At 59.3% G+C, this 20,018-nt stretch overlaps 1 protein-coding gene across 3 annotated transcripts in view; it reads right to left on the bottom strand.

Annotated features, from left to right (window-relative positions):
- Window positions 1–20,018, bottom strand: part of CCDC85C (coiled-coil domain containing 85C) — an 83,684-nt gene that overhangs the window by 14,003 nt on the left and 49,663 nt on the right. For all 3 annotated transcript variants that reach the window (XM_079913798.1, XM_079913800.1, XM_079913799.1), the window contains exon 2: window positions 6,545–6,618. In XM_079913798.1, coding sequence (XP_079769924.1) covers window positions 6,545–6,618 — 74 coding nt within the window. The remainder of the gene's footprint in view (window positions 1–6,544; window positions 6,619–20,018) is intronic.

Raw genomic sequence — 20,018 nt, 5'->3', positions numbered from 1 at the left:
CCCTGCCGGGCAGCTCTACCTGAAGCCAGCTTCTCGGGCGGCCATAGGGGCGGGGCAGCTGGAAGGGAAGAGAGCAAGTGTCACCCAGCGATGCCAACCACGACCCTCACCTCTGCCCTCCCTCCCCTGGACGCCCACTAGCCCAAAGCCGCCAGGACCTCGGCTGGGCTGCAGTAGGGAGGCCAAGGGCCGAGGTCGGGGTCCCCAAGGCGCCTCACAGGAGCCCCGTGTTTTTAGAAACTCCAGATTGCACAAGGACTGACAGCGCGCCTACCACACGCCAGGAACTGGGGCCCAACCCCTTCACAGCCCTCCCCGAGGCTCACACCGGAACACAGCTGCCCTTCTGAGAGGCACCCCGAGATCCCAGCCAGCTGGGCGAGGCCAGATATCTGCCGGTCCTCAGGGCGAATGTGGCCTGCAAGGTCTCTCACGAGAACATACAGGTCCTACCAACCAGATTTACCTGCTTTTTTCCCCCTTTAATTTTACGAGAACTCATTAGCAGGCCGTGAATCAAAGGGGCTGCGGCGTGGCCGGGGATCCAGCGGGTTCTTCCGGTTACTGCTCAGACGAGGCAGCGTGTCGTCCACGTGCGGTTAACGCGTGGCTGATGTCTCACCCGCAGCTGGCACTGCCCCCTACCCCCATGCGACTTCAGGTCCTAAACCATTTTTCAAACCCGGATGTGTGTACTGCCCAGAACCACGTGGCCTGTAACTGATGGGTACCGCACTGACCGGGTCCCAACCGCAATGACCGTCATCCCCTCACGGGTCCCCTGGTGGGACCATTACTTGCTCCGATGAGGTGAGTGAGGGGCGGGCCATGTAACCTCTGTGGAGGCAGGTGGGGGACTCTGGAGGGCACAGGTGTTGCAAAATCCAAACCCCATCGCAACTGAGTGGACCTGAGCAACTCGCCCACTCCCAGGTCTCTGTTCGCCTGCATGTCAATTGGGGCCCAGTAGGACACTCAGCTGCTGGACGGCCCACAGGTGAGGTCACAGTGGCTGACCCCCGACCCTTATCGCCAGCCAGCCCCGGCCCTCAGTGCTTTCCGTGATTTGCCCTTTAATCCTGGAGCAGACACCGTTAGTGTCCCCGTTTTACAGCTGGGAAACCTGAGGCACAGAGAGGCTAACCCACTGGCCCAATGCCACCCAGCTGGTAAGTGGCACTTTGCGGGTTGGAACCAGGCCCTCTGGCTCTGGGGTTAGCCTCTTACCATGCTGAGCACCTGGTGTCTGGCTCACGGTGGACACTGGTTAAGCCTCGGGCGTAAGGGACAGAGGTAGAGTTCCTTGTCTCTCTTCCTGCCCACGTTGCTAGACTGACCATCTGCTTGGATAATGGAAAGAGGGGGTTTCCTCCCTGGCTGAGGAAGAGGCTGGACTGGTTCTAAGGTTCTGCTAATGAAGCAGATGAAGCCCTCCAGAGACCACATCTCTCAGGACAGAAGGGGCGGGGACATGACAGCCAGCCCCGGAACACCAAACAGGCGAAGCAGGGACAGCCCAGAGCCTGTCAACAAAGCAGCATGGCACAGAAGATGCCAGCGAGCAGCACTGCCACCACAGACACACCATGAGGCCAGCATCTCTGCAGGGCCTGGGCAAGGGGACCAACCAACCAAAACAGCCCTCCCTGGGGAGGCGGGAATCAGTACTGAGGTGTCAGCAATGGGCTCAGATAGTAGCAGACTGTTCCTCCGTCCCAAGGCCTGGATGGTTCGAAACGCAGACAAAAGGCAAGAAGGAGCAGTCCATCAGGGACCAAGCCCGGCTGAATGGGCGTGGGCTGCCAGACCTTGAAAAATCCCAGGCTCCCAAGACCAGGAAAAGGAGAGAAGGGCAAGCACTGCCTGGGCGCCCCCAGGTTCCAGTCAGTGCTGTAGCAGGCATCACCATCGCCCCTGTCTTATAGGTGAGGAAACCAGGCGCCGGGACATAAGGTATCTTACCTAAAGCCACACAGCCGGTGAGTGGTGGAGCAGGGATGATCTGAACCCAGACTCCTCTGGGGCTCAAACCCACTTTCTTATACCGTCAGGCCAACAGCATCATTGCTACAGGTTGAACTGTGTCCCAATCAAATTCATATGCTGACCTGTTGACCCCATGCTCCCCAGAACTGTGAGACAATACATCCAAGACATTGCAGTTGCTTAAGCCCCTCCTCCACGCACCCCGCACCGACAAAGCGCATGGTTCTTTGTTACAGCAGCTCTAGCAAACTAATACAATCACCTGTCCCAGGCCTCAGTTTCCCCATCCATGCTTGGTGTAAATCCTGGGGTCACTTCCAACCTGAGTGTACAGTGACCCTGTGTGGCATGGCAGGATGGGAAGAGCGGGCGCCGGGGCCAGGCGAAGGGGGGCCGGCTGGGACCCGTCACAGCCACGGGCCTGGACCACTGCCTCCTCTCCCCCAGACGGCCGCCCGCTCCTGCCCAACCTGCTTCTTGCTCTTTTGTGAAGCTGACTTCTGGGCACATGCGGAGCCTTCATTGATCAGCCCAGCAGGGAAGTGAATGGAGGGAACCACAGAGCGTAGGCCCCTGCGTCAATCAGAGCCGCCTCCAGCCCAGCCCGGCTAGGCACAGAATCCACGGGAAAAATCGTATCACATACTGGGCTCCAGATGAATCACTGCAGAGGAAGCAGCTGTGTTGATGAAATTTTAAAGCCGACATGAGAAAGAAAATATGAACTGCAATACAGTAATTTAGCCTGTGAACACTCCGGCACATTTTTAATTAAAGCTGTTTTGGAGTTAAATAGAGGCCGTGGAGGGAGAGGGTGGGCAGTGGGGAACGGGAATCCACAGCGGCTCTCTGCCCTCCCACCCAAACCCCAAAGCCACGTCACCCGAAGATAGTTAAAAGAATAACATTGCTCTCCCCTGCTTTTCGCCAAAGGCAGATTTTCCACTTGCACAGAGCTGGAGGTTTCTGTGCAATCTGATTTCACTGAAAAGATATAGGTGCCAGAATCATGAAATCTCACAAGCTAGAGCCCATGAGACCGTGGCCAGAATCCCACCCATGGCAGCAATCTCCTTCTTCAATATTCCCAAACACGGTCACCCATCACCCCCATCCATCCATCCATCCGTCCATCCACACTTGATTACCTCCACAGATGGTACACTCACTACCTTATGAAGCCACTCTCCCTGGGTTAAGCAGACCTTCCTCATTCTGGGCAAGAACCAGCCTCCCCTCCCAGCCTGGGAGACCAGGCAGGTGCAGCCAGGGTTCCCCAAGATGCATCCACCAAGTCCAGTTGGGCATTGAGACACAGACGTGACCACTGAGACCCAGCAGCCCAGTCCTTGAGTACCTAACAGTCCAGCAGGGGTCAGGGCCAGGCTTCACAAGGAGGATCCCAATATCCCATCAGCAAGAGAGGCAGCCTATGGGGCTGACAGCCCAGAGCAAGTGCCGGGCCACCTGGGGGAAGGCTACTGGCAGGAGGCCAGGAGGAAGGAGGCTAAGAAAACCCCATCTTCCCTGGACCAGTACTCATCAAAATAAGACCAGTACTCTACTTGTGGGCTGAGCCCTGCCCACGGAGTTCTCCCCACCTCCACTGTCCTCCACAGCCCTCCCGTATACATGAGCCTGCTGGCCAGGACAAGGAGGCAGCACAAGAGTGCCCCCTGTGGGTAGGCCTCTGCCTGGACACCACTGTACACCCACCCCACCCCCCCGCCGGCCATGCACACAGCAGGTGATCAGTTACACATGGAGTGAGTGAGTGCCCATTTTACAGGTAAGCAAACAGAGGCCAGGGGAGAGGAAGTGGCTCAAGGGTCCTCATAAAGCTGATGCCACCGGAGCCACCCTAGGAACCCAGAGGCAGGCAAGGTGTCAACCGCTACCAGGAAGCCCTGAGCAGGCCAGAAGCGGTCCTCCTCTCACTGTTTCTCACATCCCCTGCGTGGCTCGGAACAGCAACGCCCTCCTCCAGGGCACCCACCCACCCTCAAGGCCAAGCCCTGGTGGCAGCGGGTGGCAGGGGCAACAGGAGTCCCACCCATGACCCTGGAGATGCCCTGCCCGCACCCTGGCCCCTGGGTGCTTCTGCATCCTGTAGCTTGAGGGTCAGCCCTCGGCTGAAGCAAGGGGACCAGGGCAGGTGGGTACGCAGTGCACTGGAGGGCCAAGGCCCCAGCACCACACGGCTGCCCCCTTCTTGGGATGCTGGGTATGGCCCTGACACCGCTCACTGGGAGACCCTGGGCAAGACCCCCACTCGCCAGCAGAGTCCTCGTGAGGAAGAGACGAGGATAGGACCCAGGGGCCCCACCCCCATGACACACACAAGCACCCACAGCTATCACCGGAGCAGCTCAGCCTCACAGGGCTTCATCTGGGGAGAAAGAAAAGTCTACTCAGGAAACAAGAAACTTGGCACACTGGCACACTGGATGGTCTCGGCGTTCCCAGCACTTCTCCTGTACCAGCGAGGAGCCGGGCCAAAGCACGTTCTTGTCCCTAAAGCCCCATTTGCCTGAAGCCAGCAAGCCTGGGCCCGGGCGAGAGGTCGCGCCCCCATCTGATGGCTGTGTGTTTCCGGAGAGCCTGGCGTGGGTACAGGTCGGGGACAGAAGCCCACTGCTGCTGCCTCCAGGACAAGGACAATGTCCCCAGTCTGACCCCTGGGAGCAGGTCAGAGCAGGCTTGGTGGGGAGGGACCAGGCAGAGAAACCCCCTGCCCAGGTGGCGGCCCACACCCCTGATGCTGCAGACACAGGGCCCCGTCAACCTCCACCTCTGCCCTTGTGGGCACGGGGCAAGGGGACACAGCTATGGGGGGCTCCCTTATGAGACCAGGGGGCTCCCAGAGGCAGGAGGAGGAGGAAGGACTGCCACTCTGCAGCCTGTCCTTGTTCTTGGAAACAGGACCACAAGCCATGCCCTGCCTGGACCGCAGAACAGCATTGCAAATGGCATCCCAAATCTGGGGTCCAAGCTCTCAACCTGCTTCTCCCCAGAAACAGTGACACAAAGAACAGCTGGACTGGGGCAGACTCACAAGGCTGCTGACCCGCTGGTCGGAGGCTTCCACTGCCAGAGCGAGGTCCTGGCCTTCACCCTGCTGTACATGGCTGAAGTGAGTGACTCGCTTCCCTACTCGCTGGATGGGAACCAGCCCCAGAGCAAAGGCCCCCAAGTCCTGAGGCTGCCCCCATCGCCCCTGCCTACAGCGCCTGCAGCCCGCCCCACACACCCTCCTTAGCCCACATGGAGTGTTCAGGTCTAAGGAGCCCTAGCCCACCGCCAGGCGAGGCCCCAGCCCCTCCCTGCCCTTGCCAGCCCCGAGGAGCCAGCATATCTTGTAGCCAGGCCCTTCCAGCACCTTAACAAGTGACACATTTTGTTTGAAAACAAGCCTTGCGATTCAGTGCCTGGCTATGCGCCTGACACAATGCGGTGGCCATGGGATGTGGGGGAGCAAAGACCCAAATGTGAACCACATACTCTGCAGGGTCCTGCCGAGCTAGGGGGAATTTCCAGCAGCCCCTGCGAGGGCGAGAGGTGGGATGGCAGCTGTCGGGCTGCACTTGGGGCTGTGAGCATCCCAGCCGCCGCCCAGTGGGCAGAGAGGGTGTCTGAGCAGGGCAGTGGCGCCAAGCCCACTGGTCGCCTAGCAACGAGGCCAGGCAGCTGAGCCCTCCCTGGGGCTGGTTCCCAGAGAAACGCTCTGGGCATCCCGGCCGGCCACTTATGGGCCAGCAGATGTGGCAGGGGAGAGGGATACTGAGATGAAGTCAGGGATGAGTACAAGGGAGAAAGAGGCTGGAGGGTCAGCCGAGCCAGCTGGCCCCAGACACCCCGACCAACCGGGCTGATCACAGCCCCCCATCACCACCCTGCCAACAGCAGGAAAGGCCCCTCGTCCTGGCAGCCACGCCCCCTCCACGCTCCAGCCGCACTCGTCAAGGGCACAGACGCCTACCCCCCACCTCTCATCCTGCACCACCTCCTCCCCGCACTGACCCCATCACCCATCTCTAACCCGCCGTCCCTGTGCTGGGGACAGGCCAGGGGCAGGCCAGGGACGAGGCCTGGCCTCACCTGTCTGTGGACTCAGGCCAGGCAGGAGGGAGGAGGGCAGACCCCAGCCCAGAGAGAAACTGGCACAGCAGGGGCAGGGAAGTTTCCATGGGGGTCTGAGCGGGGACGGGCCAGCCCGCCTCTTGGGCCTTGATGCGCCCATCCAGAGGGCAAAGCAGTCCATTTCTTTAGCACTTGCGTGTGTGTTCTGCACCATCTCTGGGACGGGCCCAGCGCCAGCCCCCAAGGGGCTCGCAGACCACAGCGGGGACAGACAGGGAAAGGCTGTGATGGAGGGAAGGCAGGTGGCCGTCCTCGGCCAGGTGTCCCAGGAGGTGACTCCGGGCAGGAGTCGGGGGCAGGTGGAAGGTTAGGGGTGGGAGGGGGGAAGGGAACCCCAGGCGTGCTGGGGCGAGAGTGGTGGGTGGGCAGCAGGGCCTGCGCTGGCCCTCAGGGTGGGGTTGGCCCACAGCCAGCCTACCTGTGCCAGGAGCTTGTCACCCTCCAGCAGCTTCACCTTGGTCTCCAGCTGCCTGATGTAGGTGGACGAGGGATCTGTAACGACACAAAGGGGGCATGTCACCTGTCGGCAAACTGTATCCAACAGGAGGGCCCACCCTCCCCTGGGCCCCCTCCGGTGGGCCTCTGAGCCCAGGTTTCCCTGACCTGCAGAAAGTGGGTGATGGGTTCCCTCACCAGCTCGTCCTGAGCTGATTCCTTCAACTTCCACAATGCTTCAGGTCCAAAAAGAGTTCTCACAAATGCTCCCCTGATGGGACCCTCACCCAGGGGCAGCCCACCCCAAGGCCCAGGGTCCAGGGAGGCCCTCCCCTGCTCAGGGGGGAAACTGAGGCCCCAAGCATGCCAAGTCAGCATCTGGGCTTCCTCCGCTCCATCCTGCCTGACGCACAGAACTTCTACAAGCGATCTGTTCGGGGGGCTGCATAACACAGATAACCCACCACCCCTCCTGCAGTCAGAGGCCAGGGAGACACCTCCAGCCACACGCCCCCAGTTCCTGAGCGCGGAGGGGGTGAAAGCCACCTTCCCTCACCACACTGACCCCGCTGCACAATCACATCAGAAGTGGGAGAGGGACTGCCCCGCTGGCGTGGCGGTTAAGAATCCTCCTGCCAATGCAGGGGACACGGGTTCGAGCCCTGGTCCGGGAAGATCCCACATGCCGCAGAGCCACTAAGCTCGTGTGCCACAACTACTGAGCCTGCCCTCTAGAGCCCGCGAGCCACAACTACTGAGCCTGAGTGCCACAACTACTGAAGCCCACGCACCTAGAGCCTGTGCTCTGCAACAAGAGAAGCCTCTGCTCGCCGCAACTAGAGAAAGCCCACGCACAGCAACGAAGACCTGACGCAGCCAAAATATAAGCTAAGTAATTAATTAATTTCTAAAAACCACCTTAAAGCATCCTGTCTCTATTAAAAAAAAAAAGAAGCGGGAGAAATTCCGCCACCCTGGCTACCCACGGCCCTGGTCCTACCTCCCCATTGGGCTGGAAATCAGCTCAGAGGAGAAAACTAGTGACTAACTCACTCCAGGCCAGGACAAGGGAGCCTGCCTGGGTGGAGGCCAAGGGTGACATGGGGCAGAGAGGGCAAGGGGAGGGAGGCAGAACACGGGACAGGGAAGGTTAACACAGGGTAGGGTAGGCAAGGGGACGGAAGAGTCACAGCAGGTGCCCGTGCCGAGGGAGGAAAGGTGGGTCTGAGCACCTCTGTGACAGCATAGGGTACCTCCCCCAGGAGGTCTGCTGCCACCTGCTAAGGGACGGCTATGCTCCTCTCACCCGCATGAGCGCCCGGCCAGAGGCCACACAGCCCAGACGCCAGCCTGGGCCCTGCCCACCCCTGGGCCAGTCGCTGTTCCTGCTGTACCCACCGGCCCCGATCCCCAGCAGGACTCAGGGTCTTCCCGGACCACACCAGCGGCCCTTCATCTCAGAAGGCACCAGACCTTCGACCAAAGCCAGCTCCCTAATGCCCCACACCACTGCCCCCCCGGGGGGGCTTTTAACCTTCCCAGGTGGGCAAAGGGGGCTGAGGTGCAGGCAAAGGACAAGCTGGACCGTCATGCAGCCACGCCAGCACAGTCAGCATGACCGCGGGCGAACCCTGGGCCCTTAGGTGTGTGACGCGGACGCCGTGCCCCTCCCCAACAGGGCCTGCCGGCAGAGGAGGGGTCCACGGGCGCCCTGTGAGGATGGGGCGGCCAGTGGCCCCCTCCCCAGGGCCCCAAGCCCCCTGCGCTGGAGGCTGGCCCAGGCTTCACGAGCTTCCACCCATCAGCAGCGCCGAGCTGCCGCCTCTGACGCGCCCCCAGTTACAGGAGGTGCCCGTGTGCCCCTTGACCTGCCTGCTGTGGGTCACCGTGTTCCCCAAGCATACCCTCAGGAGCCTTGTCTCCCCAGCCCTGGACCAGGCCCAGGAGCCCTCAGCCCCGCCCTGGGCAGGAATGGGGGGCGGCCCACCCCGCCCCAATTACATAACCAACTCCTCCCCCGCTCCCTGCCAGTCACCTCTCAGGAATGCGGAGCCTCCTAGAGAGGAAGAGGGTCACTGGCCAGGCCACTCCCCCTCACTCCCAGGGAGACCCTGGTGACACAGGGCAGCTCTGCGAGGAGCCCCGCTGTGTGACCTGCGAGAGGCGCCATGGCTTCTTTATACACACGCGGGGCAGTGGCGGGGCAGGGTGGGGGGACCGGACCCCAGGCGGGGACTGCAGAGGCTTCCCTGTGCCCAGGGCCCGGGCAGGGGACCCTCAGCAGTCACTACAGTTCACGCCCCATGCTGGCCCCCGGCCTCGGTTTACCCGTCAATCAGCCCAAACTGACCAGCAGTTCCCACATCGTGTCCGCACCCGCCCTCACAAACAGCCCTGATGGGAAGGGCCTCAGTGTTCCAGGGGTGCTGGGCCCTGTGAGCAGGGGGACGGAGATGGGGTGCAGCCTGGCCTCCCCAATCCTCTGTGTCCTCCACCTGCTGCCGGCAGGAGGGTTCCCTGGAACACCACCCGGGAAACAGCGGATTAGACCCTCCCAGCTCCCTCAACCTTACACGTTAAAACAACCACTGACCCCTATGTGGTCCCCCTCTGGGTGGGGTCGGCGGGGGAGGGAAGGTCCCCCCCATTCACCCCCGTGTGACGCACGGCAGCCCCTGCACCTGGAGCCTCCTTGAAGGCTCACAGGGGCCAAAAGACATCGTCCCCGTTTTCCAGACGAGGAGGCCACAAGGAATAGTGTCCCTACTTGCTGGCAGGTGAGCAGGGGGGCCCAGGGCCCAGACTTCCAGACCCTCTCCCCACCACCCAGGCCCACCCCCATAGGTCAGTGCTCAGGATCCCAAGTGTCCCGCCGCTCTGAGAGGAGCTGACAGCACCGTGCCATTTTGAGAAGCCGGCAGAGGTCCCTAATGAGACGTGGCTCTTGGTCAAGCGTCTCCCCTGGACGCCCCACTACTGCCCAACCCTCGGGCACGGCCGCAAGCCAGCCCCCTTGCGCACCGCAGCCCCACCAGGGATGAGCTGCCAGGCACAGCCCTGAAGCCAGAAGGACCAGCCACCTGTGTGTGACCAGCGACCTGAGTCAGGTCACTAACTCTCACGCTGCCCTATACGGTCACAGAGCCACCCTGAAGGCGGGCACACCGCCCGCCCATGGTCTCCTGGCTATGGGGGCGATTTTGTGTCCCTCTGCCATTCCGATGCGCTGAGCCAGGAGCTCCCAGCCCTTCCCTTCTCTGTCAGACTGCCGCTGGAGCTTGGCCTGGGTGGGAGGGAGTCAGCAGACGTTCCGAGCAGCTTAGCGCCCGCGCCGGGCAACAGGCGGGCCGGGCACACGGCCACTCCACAGCCTCACGCCCACCTCCCAGGATGGCAGTCGGGAAGAAGGAGCGGCGACAGAGCCAGCGCCACGAGAAGGGACACAGGCCATCGCTCACCCCACAAACCACAGGCCGCGTCCATGGCCCCGGAACAAGGAGCCGCTCCACTCGGCCCATCTGTCTGGGTTCGCCCCAAACCCCAAGAGGCTGCAGAGGATGAACTACACTTCAGACATCAAGGTTTGTTGGGTTTTTCTTTTAAATTTCAAAAGAACAACGTGAGAAGCTTAAAATGCCTTTAATCACCCGGTGCTCCCAATGGAACGTATCCTAAGGAATGAATTGCAATCATGAAGAACGCAGACAGCGTTACAGTGACCCAAACTGGAAACAACTCTTCGTCCAACAACAGCAGAGCGTTTATACCCTTGTCGCCAACCAACGACGTTTAGGAGAGTCTCTCTCCTCAACGGTAAGAAAAACACTTAAACGCCAGTGAAAAGAACTGGACACAAAACTACAAGTAGAATGGCTATTATGTTTAAAAATACTGAAACAGAAATCCAGGAACGAGGCACACAGAGATACTGACCGTGGTGTTGCTCACGAGGAGATGGGTGACTTTATTTATTCACACTGTTTCTTGTTAATTTTCAAGTAATCTCCCTTTAGAATAGGGAGAAATCTTTCTTTATAAAAAAGGAGAAGGGACTAAACGATTGTACCTTCACATCGCAGAGTCCCGTGTTAATGTCAAGGGAAACAGAAGGGTGGCCCAGAGGATGGCGTGGAAAGTGGGCCCCATCGGCCACCCTCTGCCCACTGCCCCCAGCTCTGCTCTGGGGGCCTTTTCCGAGGTCCAGGCTCAGCCCCGAGCCTGCCCGATCCTGCAGAGTTTAACAGGCTATGAGGCCGCCTTCTCAAAGACCCAGATAAGCCTCCCCGGCCACACGGGACCCCGTCCCCACCGCCCCTACCCTCAGCTCCCCAAGCCAGGCTCTGCATGCTGCCAGGAGCCAGGGAGCCAGACATCTGGTCACCTGGGGGTCAGAGCAGGTGCCCTGCCGTGGGGACGAGTGAGAGCTAGGTGGACCCTCAAGTCGGGGTTGGTGGCAGGGGCGAGAGCAGGAGGGCAGGGGATGCCAGGAAGGGCCCGGCTCCCTGGGAGGACGATCCTTCCCAGCAGCCTCGGGCAACTCACAATCCCACGGGGCGCCTCCATGCCCCCGCCTCTTGGAGACAAGCGTGTAATTAAATTAATCCCAGGTTTGCAGTAACAAGGAGTAGAGCCAGCAGGGAGGGAAGAGCCATTTCCTGGCTTGACTGCTGGGCGGGGGGGGGGGGGGGGGTGGAATGAGGGAGGTGACTATGAAAAGGATCCTGAGCCAGGCTGGCCAAGGTATCCCCTGGACATTCCCTGACCCTCCCAGGGCCCACTGGTCCAATTCTGGGGGACTCACGATCCACCTTCCATCTGGAGTGACAGGGAGAGCTCCCGCAACATTCTCGCCCACAGGAGCCTGAACATCAGCCCTCCTACGCCCCTCCTCACAGGTCCTTGTTCCCCGGGCGTGCAGGACCAGAGCAGCCCGTGGGTGGGTGGAGTCCTGGAGCCGAGGGTCTGCAAGCCCCTCCCCACTGGCGCTGATCGGCTCCACCGAGGAGTCCTGTGCCAGGTGCTGGCGTTGACCATCAGGGCACTCTGCCCTCCCGGAAGCTGCCAGGTCACATCTCCGCCCCCTGCAGCCTGGCCCCCTGCCTGCCTAGGCAATGTCACCCCAGCCTCACCATCGGTCCAAACTGCAAGAATTTGGGGGCCAGAGGCCATGTCCAACCACCCCTGTCACCTCCTCCCCACCTAGCTCACCGCTAAGCACGCAGTAGGCCCTTGGAAAAACCTGAAGACCTAACAGGAATCAGTCCTACGGGCTGGGTCGAACAGGTTTCCCCAAACGAGTTGACTCTTAATCCTATGAGCTCCCACCAGCAGCAGCTGCAATGACAGTAAGAAGCACTCAGCCTGTGCCAGTGACCTGGCACCCCCAAGGCCACAGAGGGTACAGCATGCCAGCGGCCAAGGGCAACTGTCCCTCAGACCTCAGCCCACAGCATTTACCCTGTTGTCTTGTGCCAACCTCACCAGGAACTTTCATCTTAATTTGGGTGAGACAAGGATTCGCATACAAGTGGGTCACGTGGGAGGTGACCCCAGGAAGCCCAGGTGAGGGTGTGGAGAGGTGAGGCGGGGAATGGGAGCTGATGAGAAGGGTGTGAACCCGCTGGGGGTCTCACAGTTGCTCGCCTGCCCAAGGGCTCCCTGGTGGGAGCCGCTCATGGCAGGAGGGTGGTGTTCATGCCCCAGGAGTGCCCACCTGGAGAGGCAAGCTCCCAAGCAGAGCTGCAGGTGCCCACAGGTGAAGCGGGTGGTGGGCACGGAAGCGGTGAGCGCCACGGGGATCTGGGCAGGGCGCCCACAGTATCTGCCACAGCTTGGGAAAAAGTACGACTTTCCCTCTCTGCAAAGGAGGAAGTGGATGGAGACTGAGGGCAGGGGACTGGGGGGCAGCACCGTGACACACAGCCACGTGCAGGGCCTGATTCTCCAGCTGCTGCCTCTTCCAGGGTCCCCACCAGCCCTGCCTCCCTTCTACCCCCTCTCCCTGAGCAGGGTCCCTATAAGGTCTCGGGGACAGGCAGGCTTTGCGGCAGGTCATCAGCAGGAGACTCAGCAACGCCACACCTTGGGCCCCTGCTCACACCCAGCAGCTCTGCCGTGAGATGGCCGGCATTTCCACAACGCAGCCCGGCTGATTCAATTCCCTTCTCCTTCCACTTCATTACGAGGGGTCGGCTGTGGCACCAGGGCCAGTGGCTCCACCGAGGTGGAAGGGCCTCATTAGACAGAAGCACCCTCACCACTCCAGGCTTCCCTCCCTCTCTGCCCCAGAGGATGAGGGCAGCTCCTGAGAGCATCTGCCTTCCCGTGAGTCGGTTCCTGGGCTTCTCTCCTTTCTCCCGCGGCCCAGGACTGGCCCCCAAGGGGACAGGTGAGTGCCACACATACCTGTGGGCCGTGGAAATCAAAACCAAGTGGGGCAGGCCCACTCTGCACCACGGAGCCTCGGTCTCCACCCGTGCCTCCCGCCTGCCCAGGCTGTGGTGGAGCTGTCAGCTCTCACAGGTAACCTCAGACACTTCACCCCCATGTGGAGGTATCCCCATCCCCCCACAGGCACAGAAACAAGGACGCGGCGATGCACAAAGTCACACAGGCAGGGCCACCAGGAGAACCGCCCCCAGGGAGCTCGGACCAGCCCCGGGCGCCAGGGACAGTGCTATGGTCTGGATGTCGGTGTCCCCCAGAATCCATATGTTGAAACCTAATGCCCAATGTGATGGTGTTAGGAGGCAGGGCCTTTGGGAGGTGATTAGGTCACGAGGGTGGAGCCCTTGTGAGTGAGATTAGTGTCCTAACCAAAGAGACCCCCACAGAGCTCTCTTGCCTCTTCCGCCAAACGAAGACACAGCAGGGAGACAACCGTCTGTGAACCAGGAAATGGCCCTCTCCAGACACTCAGTCTGCCAGCACCCTGACCTTGGGCTTCCAGCCTCCAGACCAGAGAGAAATTCCTGTTGTTTATGAGCCACCCAGTCTGTGGTATTCTGTTATAGCAGCTCGAACAGAGTTAAGACACACAGAGCAAGGCGAGGTCGTTCCAGCAAGAAGCAGCAGTAACCACACGCTTAATGAGCACCAACGGTGTGCCTTACTTGCAGGCAATCGTCCTCATCGTCTCTCACTGTGAGCAGGTGACCGACCCCTGTTTACAGATGAAGAAACTGAGGCTCCGGGATGTGAAGTGACAGCTGCAGACCAGGCAGTGACGGAGCAACCTGCTCTCCCCAGGCAGCCTTCCCTACCTCGGGCTCAGTGCAGCCCTGGGCTCAAGGCAAAGGCCACACTTTCTGCAGTACCCAGTCCTGCTGGGAAACAGGCCGGTACTCAGTGCCAGAGCGGCCGCTGCCCTCCCACCCTGCCCACAGACCAGGCTGGTGTCCCTGCTGCCCTCACCTCTGATGAATGCACAGCCCCATCAAGGCCCGGGACACTGATCCGGCGGAGCCTGGGAACGGTCCTGTCTTCTTCAAGGACTTGGAGGATGTTCCAACCCCAGGCCCACCTACTCCCCAGACGCTGAACAATCCCAAAGGTCACCAAAGGACTGAATCCTTGCAGAGCAGTGGGTCCCCAAATCCAGGACTAGAAAGGCAAGTTACCTGTTTCACGACCGTCCAGGCTACCAGGGGGCTGTGAGCTCCCCATCACTAGTGAAAAGCAAGCAGAAGCTCAGTACTGGATGGAGGCCCTGGAACACTGAAGTTTCCCCACGTAGCTGGGAGGGGGGCCCCGGTGCCAACGTACTCACTCTACTACCCTCTAGATCCCCCAGGGACCCTGCCAGGTGGGCGGCAGACGGCCTATCATATAGAGGACAAAAAGAACGCTCAGCGAGTGAATGGGTCCACCCAACGTCGCAGAGCCAGGCACCGGCAGGACCAGCAATCACGCGTGCTCGTGTAAGGGCATGGTCCCCTACTGCGAGGGTCTCTCAGCCTAGTGCAGGAGCTGCAGGAATAACCACGTTTGCGGAAGGGCAAAGGGTGGAGTGAAGAGGCTCAGCCCAGGGATGAGGGGGGCCGAGAGCAAGGATGTGCTGATGGGGAGAAATCAGGGACTCCTTCCTGAAGGAGGCGGCATCTGAGCTGAGCACTTAAGAGCAAGCAGGACTCTGACAGGCAGACAAGGCAGGGTGGGGATGGGGAGGATGGAAGGCGAGTCCCAGCTGAGGGCGCATCTGCCTCCTGGCATACATCGCGGCCCCAGGAGGTGCGGGCTGAATGTGAGACAGATATTATTTATGGATGAAGGCGAAAAGGCTGAGGAGGCATATCAGAGGAACATCAGGTTCCTGCGAGGAGGAGTGGCAGCGCTGGGCGGGGAGGGCTGCCCCTGCCCCTCCCTCCTCCAGGCGGGCCTGCCCACCTGAGCTGCCCACCAGTAGGTCTGCATGGTGGACAGGCCAAGGCAGCTGGCTGCAAACTCCGAGATGACTACCAGAGCCTCGGGCGTGAAGAAGAGTTCCCCTGTCCACACAGGACATCGAGAAGGGACCCTTCTTTCCCATTCGCACACGCAAATGTTACTGAGCGCCTCTTATGTGCCAGCAGACGCCAAGCAAAACCCCAGCCCTCCCAGCACGCCCCTAATCCTCACACCGAGCTATCCCCGTTTACTGCAGAGGAGCCTGAGACTCAGAGAGGTTAAGTAGCACATCCAAAGTCACACAGCGAGAACACTGCAGGGCTGGGATTTGAACCCAGGTTTGTCCAGAGCCAAGGTTCTTTCCACCCTGCCTCAAAGCTCCCCCAGCAGCCCTGGGGGCCCCATACAATCACCCTGGGCCTCGCAGAACATCAGCACCGTGGTGGCTGGCACTGCTCATTCCAAGCCTTGACTCTGCCAGGGAGACACAGAAACCAAGGTTCAGGAGGGGCCCAGTAACCGGTCCAGTCACAGAGTCATAAAGCAGGGCTGAAAGTCAAGACGTGCGCGTGCGTGCGTGCGTGCGTGCGTCCATCCCCAAACCCGGTGCTCCTGCAGGCCGCCCACCGAGGCAGAGAAGGGCAGGGCTTGGGAAGACTCATGGCTCCCCTCCCCTCCCTGAGCAAACATTCTCTTCGTGGGGCAGTTCTGGAGACTCTCAGCCTCTAAGACTGGGCCCAGGCTCCAGGGAACTCCACCCTGGACGGCGTTCTCCTGGCCCTCTCGCCCCTGGGACCCCCACCCCAGGGCACCTGCAAGCCCCAAGACTCTGGGCCTCATGGGGTCATGAATGTCCGAAAGGCTGGCCCTCAGCCCCTCCCAAACTCCCCCCTCCATGCCCTGGTACGTGGGATCCTGGAAACCTCAAATCCCACATCCCCAACTCAAGTGGACAGCCATGACCCCACCCTCTCCATCCTGAGCCTGCAGAGGCAAGAAAATTAATGGACACAGAGAGAAACGAACAACTGCATTGATGAGAACTGAGATCTCGCCACGCTGGCCGCTCGGCCTCTCCTGACGAGGCGCACGGCTGTCTCCTGGCTCCCACCTGCCCCTCCGTGTGCCACACACACAGACCAGGACCCCACGGATCGGTGCTCTGTCCACCCGGGGCCGCCTGGCATTTAATTCAACCTGCGCTGAAATCTCGACGGAGTGGCCAAGCAGGAGGCCAAGTCCAACCCGGCTCATTTAGAACACACTCCAGTTTGGGGCCTCCCTGGTGGCGCAGTGGTTGAGAGTCTGCCTGCCGATGCAGGGGACGCGGGTTCGTGCCCCGGTCCGGGAAGATCCCACATGCCGCAGAGCGGCTGGGCCCGTGAGCCATGGCCGCTGAGCCTGCGCGTCCGGAGCCTGTGCTCCGCAACGGGAGAGGCCACAACCGTGAGAGGCCCGCGTACCGCAAAAAAAGAACAAAAAGTAGAATACACCCCGGTTTGGATCCGCCTGCAGCCACGGGTGCTCTCAAGCTGAAAACTCAAACTTATTTTTCCATCTACCACTTGGGAGGCCCGACCATCCCAAAGTGAAACTGCGTTATTACTTCAAAACCAGGGGAAAACAGGAAAAAAAGAATTCCTTTCCTGTGCCTTCAATTATCAGGCCCAGAAATTAACCTGTGTGCTTAGGTGACTGTTCAGGTGTCAGCACTGTTCATGTCCCCTCCCCCCAACCTGATTTAACTCTGAATGATTGGGAATTATTGATAGAGGCTGAACAGACCACCTAGAGGCCCCAGCACAGCCACCTAGCCACACAGAAGGCAAGTCACACCTGGCCTGGGTCTCCCTGGGGACATTTTAACATTTGATCTCTTCTCCCCTGGAACCAACTAAACTGGACTCCAGCGAAGGGGCCTGGATGTCCATACATTTTAAACGTCCTCCAGGTGATTCTAACGTGCACACAGGGCTGGGGACCCCTGATCTATGCTGAGCAGTGACTGTTCAAATTGTCCCCCTCTCGGGCTCCTTTCCCGAGGGACCCCACACCTCCTGGCCCTGACTACTCACTGGGGCTCAACCCCTGCAAACACAGCCGTACCACAGGGGCTCCGAGGCGGCCAGGACATGCGGGACGGATGTCTGAAGGTGGTGAGGAAAGGGGGTAGGCGGGTAAACATTCAGGGAGCCCCTGAGTGTATGTGCCAAGCCCCTTGGTAGCCAGAAGTGGAGACCTTGCTGGTTTCGGGGGAAAGGGAGTTTGCTTTCATTGTTAGACATCATGCATGTCTCTACCAAGCATGTACAGCTGGTGGGCCCAGAATGGAGCCAACTGTCCAGCAGAGGAGGCAGGAGGGAGGGGGCAGGACGGCAGGGCACACTCCAGCCGCCTGCAGAGGCGGTGAGGTGCGGGGAGCTGTGGCAGGTGGAGCGGGCCCAGCACACAGAAAATCTAGGTGCGGCTGCGTCATCGGCCACAGGGGAGTGGCTGGAAGTCCAGCCGAGATCTGACACCTCAGCAGGAACCCCGCCCTGCGCGTGAGCGGCAGAGCTGGGGCTCAAAGCATAGGAAGCAAGAGAAAGAGAAAGAGGGGCTCCCAGCAGTCAGCTCTGGCGGCAGCACCACGTCTGGACAGTGCTTTGCTGATTCAGTAAAAACGAGAATAAGTCATCACAAGAAAGGTGGAGGGATTCCCGGGGTGGCGAGGGCCCGCAGAAGCTCTGCGTGCCTGGCACGCATGCCCTGCAGCATTCTGTGCCGGTGGGGGAAGGTTGAATTGTTTCATGAAAGGGACTGCGGCAGGTGCGGAGAGTAAAAATTCAATCCCAACCTCACACCACACACAGAAGGCAGTTCCGAGAAGGACAGAGAGTTCTACGGGAAAAAACAACTCTAAAGACGTGGGCTTGTTTGATACAAAGCGGGTGACAACTTATGCTACAGGCAAGAAGCCAGTCACAAAACACCACATCTTGTACGACTCCATTTATATGAAATGTCCAGAGTCGGCAAATTCACAGAGACGGAAAATAGATTGGTGGCTGCCAAGGGCCGAGGGGGAGGAAGAACAGGGAGTAACTGCGGACGAGCACAGACTCTCTCTCTGGGGTGATAAAAATGACCTGGAATTAGACAGTGATGGCTGGGTAACTCTGTGCACGTAGTAAAAAGCAATGAATTGTATACTTTCATATATATATTAACTGTGTGACTTTTGTCTCAGTACAGCTGTTGTTAAAAGAGAACAACTCCAGGACTTCCCTGGCGGTCCAGTGGTTAAGACTTTGCCTTCCAATGCAGGGGGTGCAGGTTCGATCCCTGGGCGGGGAGCTAAGATCCCACATGCCTCGCGGCCAAAAAAACCAAAACATAAAACAGAAGCAATATTGTAACAAAATCAATAAAAAGAGCAACTCCAAAAAGGGAGGAAGGGAGGGAGGGAGGGAGGGAGGAAAAACAAGAAAAAGAAGAAAAAAAAATAAAAAGAGCAGTTCCAGCTTTCCAGTAGGAAAGGATTTGTTAATCAAGAAGCAAAACGAACAAACCATAAAGGGAAGGCCTGTCACACTCAACTGTTTGAACATTAAAAACCCTGCCCAACAGCAGACCACAGATCTGTGAGCACAGTCAGAAGACCAGCCTCCTGCAAACAAAGACAATGAGACAGTTTCAGCCATTTGACCGATAGAAAGTGAATAGTGGCCACTCATGTGATGGCAAGAGCGTAAGAAGCAGGAAGCAGGACATGGGGCGCCCTGGCACAGCAGATCAGACAGCCACCCGGCATGGCTTCCCGCCACTGAAGATGCACCTGCCTTCAAGGACCCCCGGCGGTCCAGGCGTGCAGAAACAGGTACAAGAACGTGTCCCAGCGCTGGCCAAAGTAGTGAAAAAAATGGAGACCACCTCAAAGTCCTCCCTGGGAGACCAGATGAATTGCGGTTTAACCAAACAATGAAATACTATGCAGAACTGGAAACGAATGAAGTGGAATTACAGGTACCATCAACAAGGATACATCTCAAAAGCACGATGGGGGGAGGGGCGGGGAGGCAGAACTGAGGGACACGTATAAATGTGACATCATTTATAAAGTCGGAAAACCTGCAAAGCATCATCGTACGTTGCTTATGGACATACAACCTGTAAGAGAAATAACATCTGTGCAGGAGAGGGGTTAGGTACCGAATTCCTGGCGAGGGAAGGTTCTGGGGAGGCAGGGGTGAGGAGGTGACACACAAGATGCCTCAACTCTACCTGTAACACTTTATTTCTCAAAAGGATCTGATGCTAAAAGGCTTTATTGTTGGCAATCTGATAAAGGTGGGCAGTGGAATCAATAGCCTCATTATTCTCCAAGCTTGTTTCTTTTTATATATTTCTTCACAATAATAGTAATAATAACATTTTTTAAGTAAAAGGAAGAGAGTTGGGGCAGCGCAACAGACGCTCCAGAAAAGATACTGGAAGCTTTTGATGTTGGAACACCCCCTCCCTCGGTCCCAATGCCCGGGCTGCCTTTGGAAAACCTCACAACATCCCTGGCAACGAGCCTCCTTTGGTGCCGCCCCCCACCCCTTGGGAGCAGTGAAATGGCAGCAGGTCAGGAGCCTATGGGGAGGAAGGGCCACAGGGATGGGAGGCTGACAGCAGTGGGAAACCACCCTCCCGCAGACCGCTTGGGGACAAGAGCGGGTTCCCTCTCTGCCCCAACTGCTCTGTGACCTTGAACAAGCCCTTTCCCTCACCCAGGCCCAGAGAGATGCAGGCAGGAGGCCCAGGTGACCCAGAGGGTCAGAGGGCAGGACAGAGATGTGACCCAAGAGCCCCTACAAGGCCGCATCCCTGCAAATAGGCAGCAAGGACCCGCCCGTTAAAATGACACAGACTCGGCACGAGGACAGCAAACTGCCCCTCCCCCTTCACAGAAAACCCACAGCAGGTGACTGCCGACCAGAAGATCATGGACAACACTGGGCTTCAGGGTGCATCCCCCGAGGTCCCGGGGAGGGCGCGTCCTTCCAGCCAGTGAAGGACCAACTCCTTTTGTGGCCAGGGCGTGTCGC

Source organism: Stenella coeruleoalba (assembly GCF_951394435.1).
Source record: "Stenella coeruleoalba genome assembly, chromosome: 2".
In the NCBI taxonomy this organism is placed as follows: Eukaryota; Metazoa; Chordata; class Mammalia; order Artiodactyla; family Delphinidae; genus Stenella; species Stenella coeruleoalba.
Note: the sequence above shows the minus strand (reverse complement) of the source record. Positions and strands in the feature narration are given on the sequence as shown.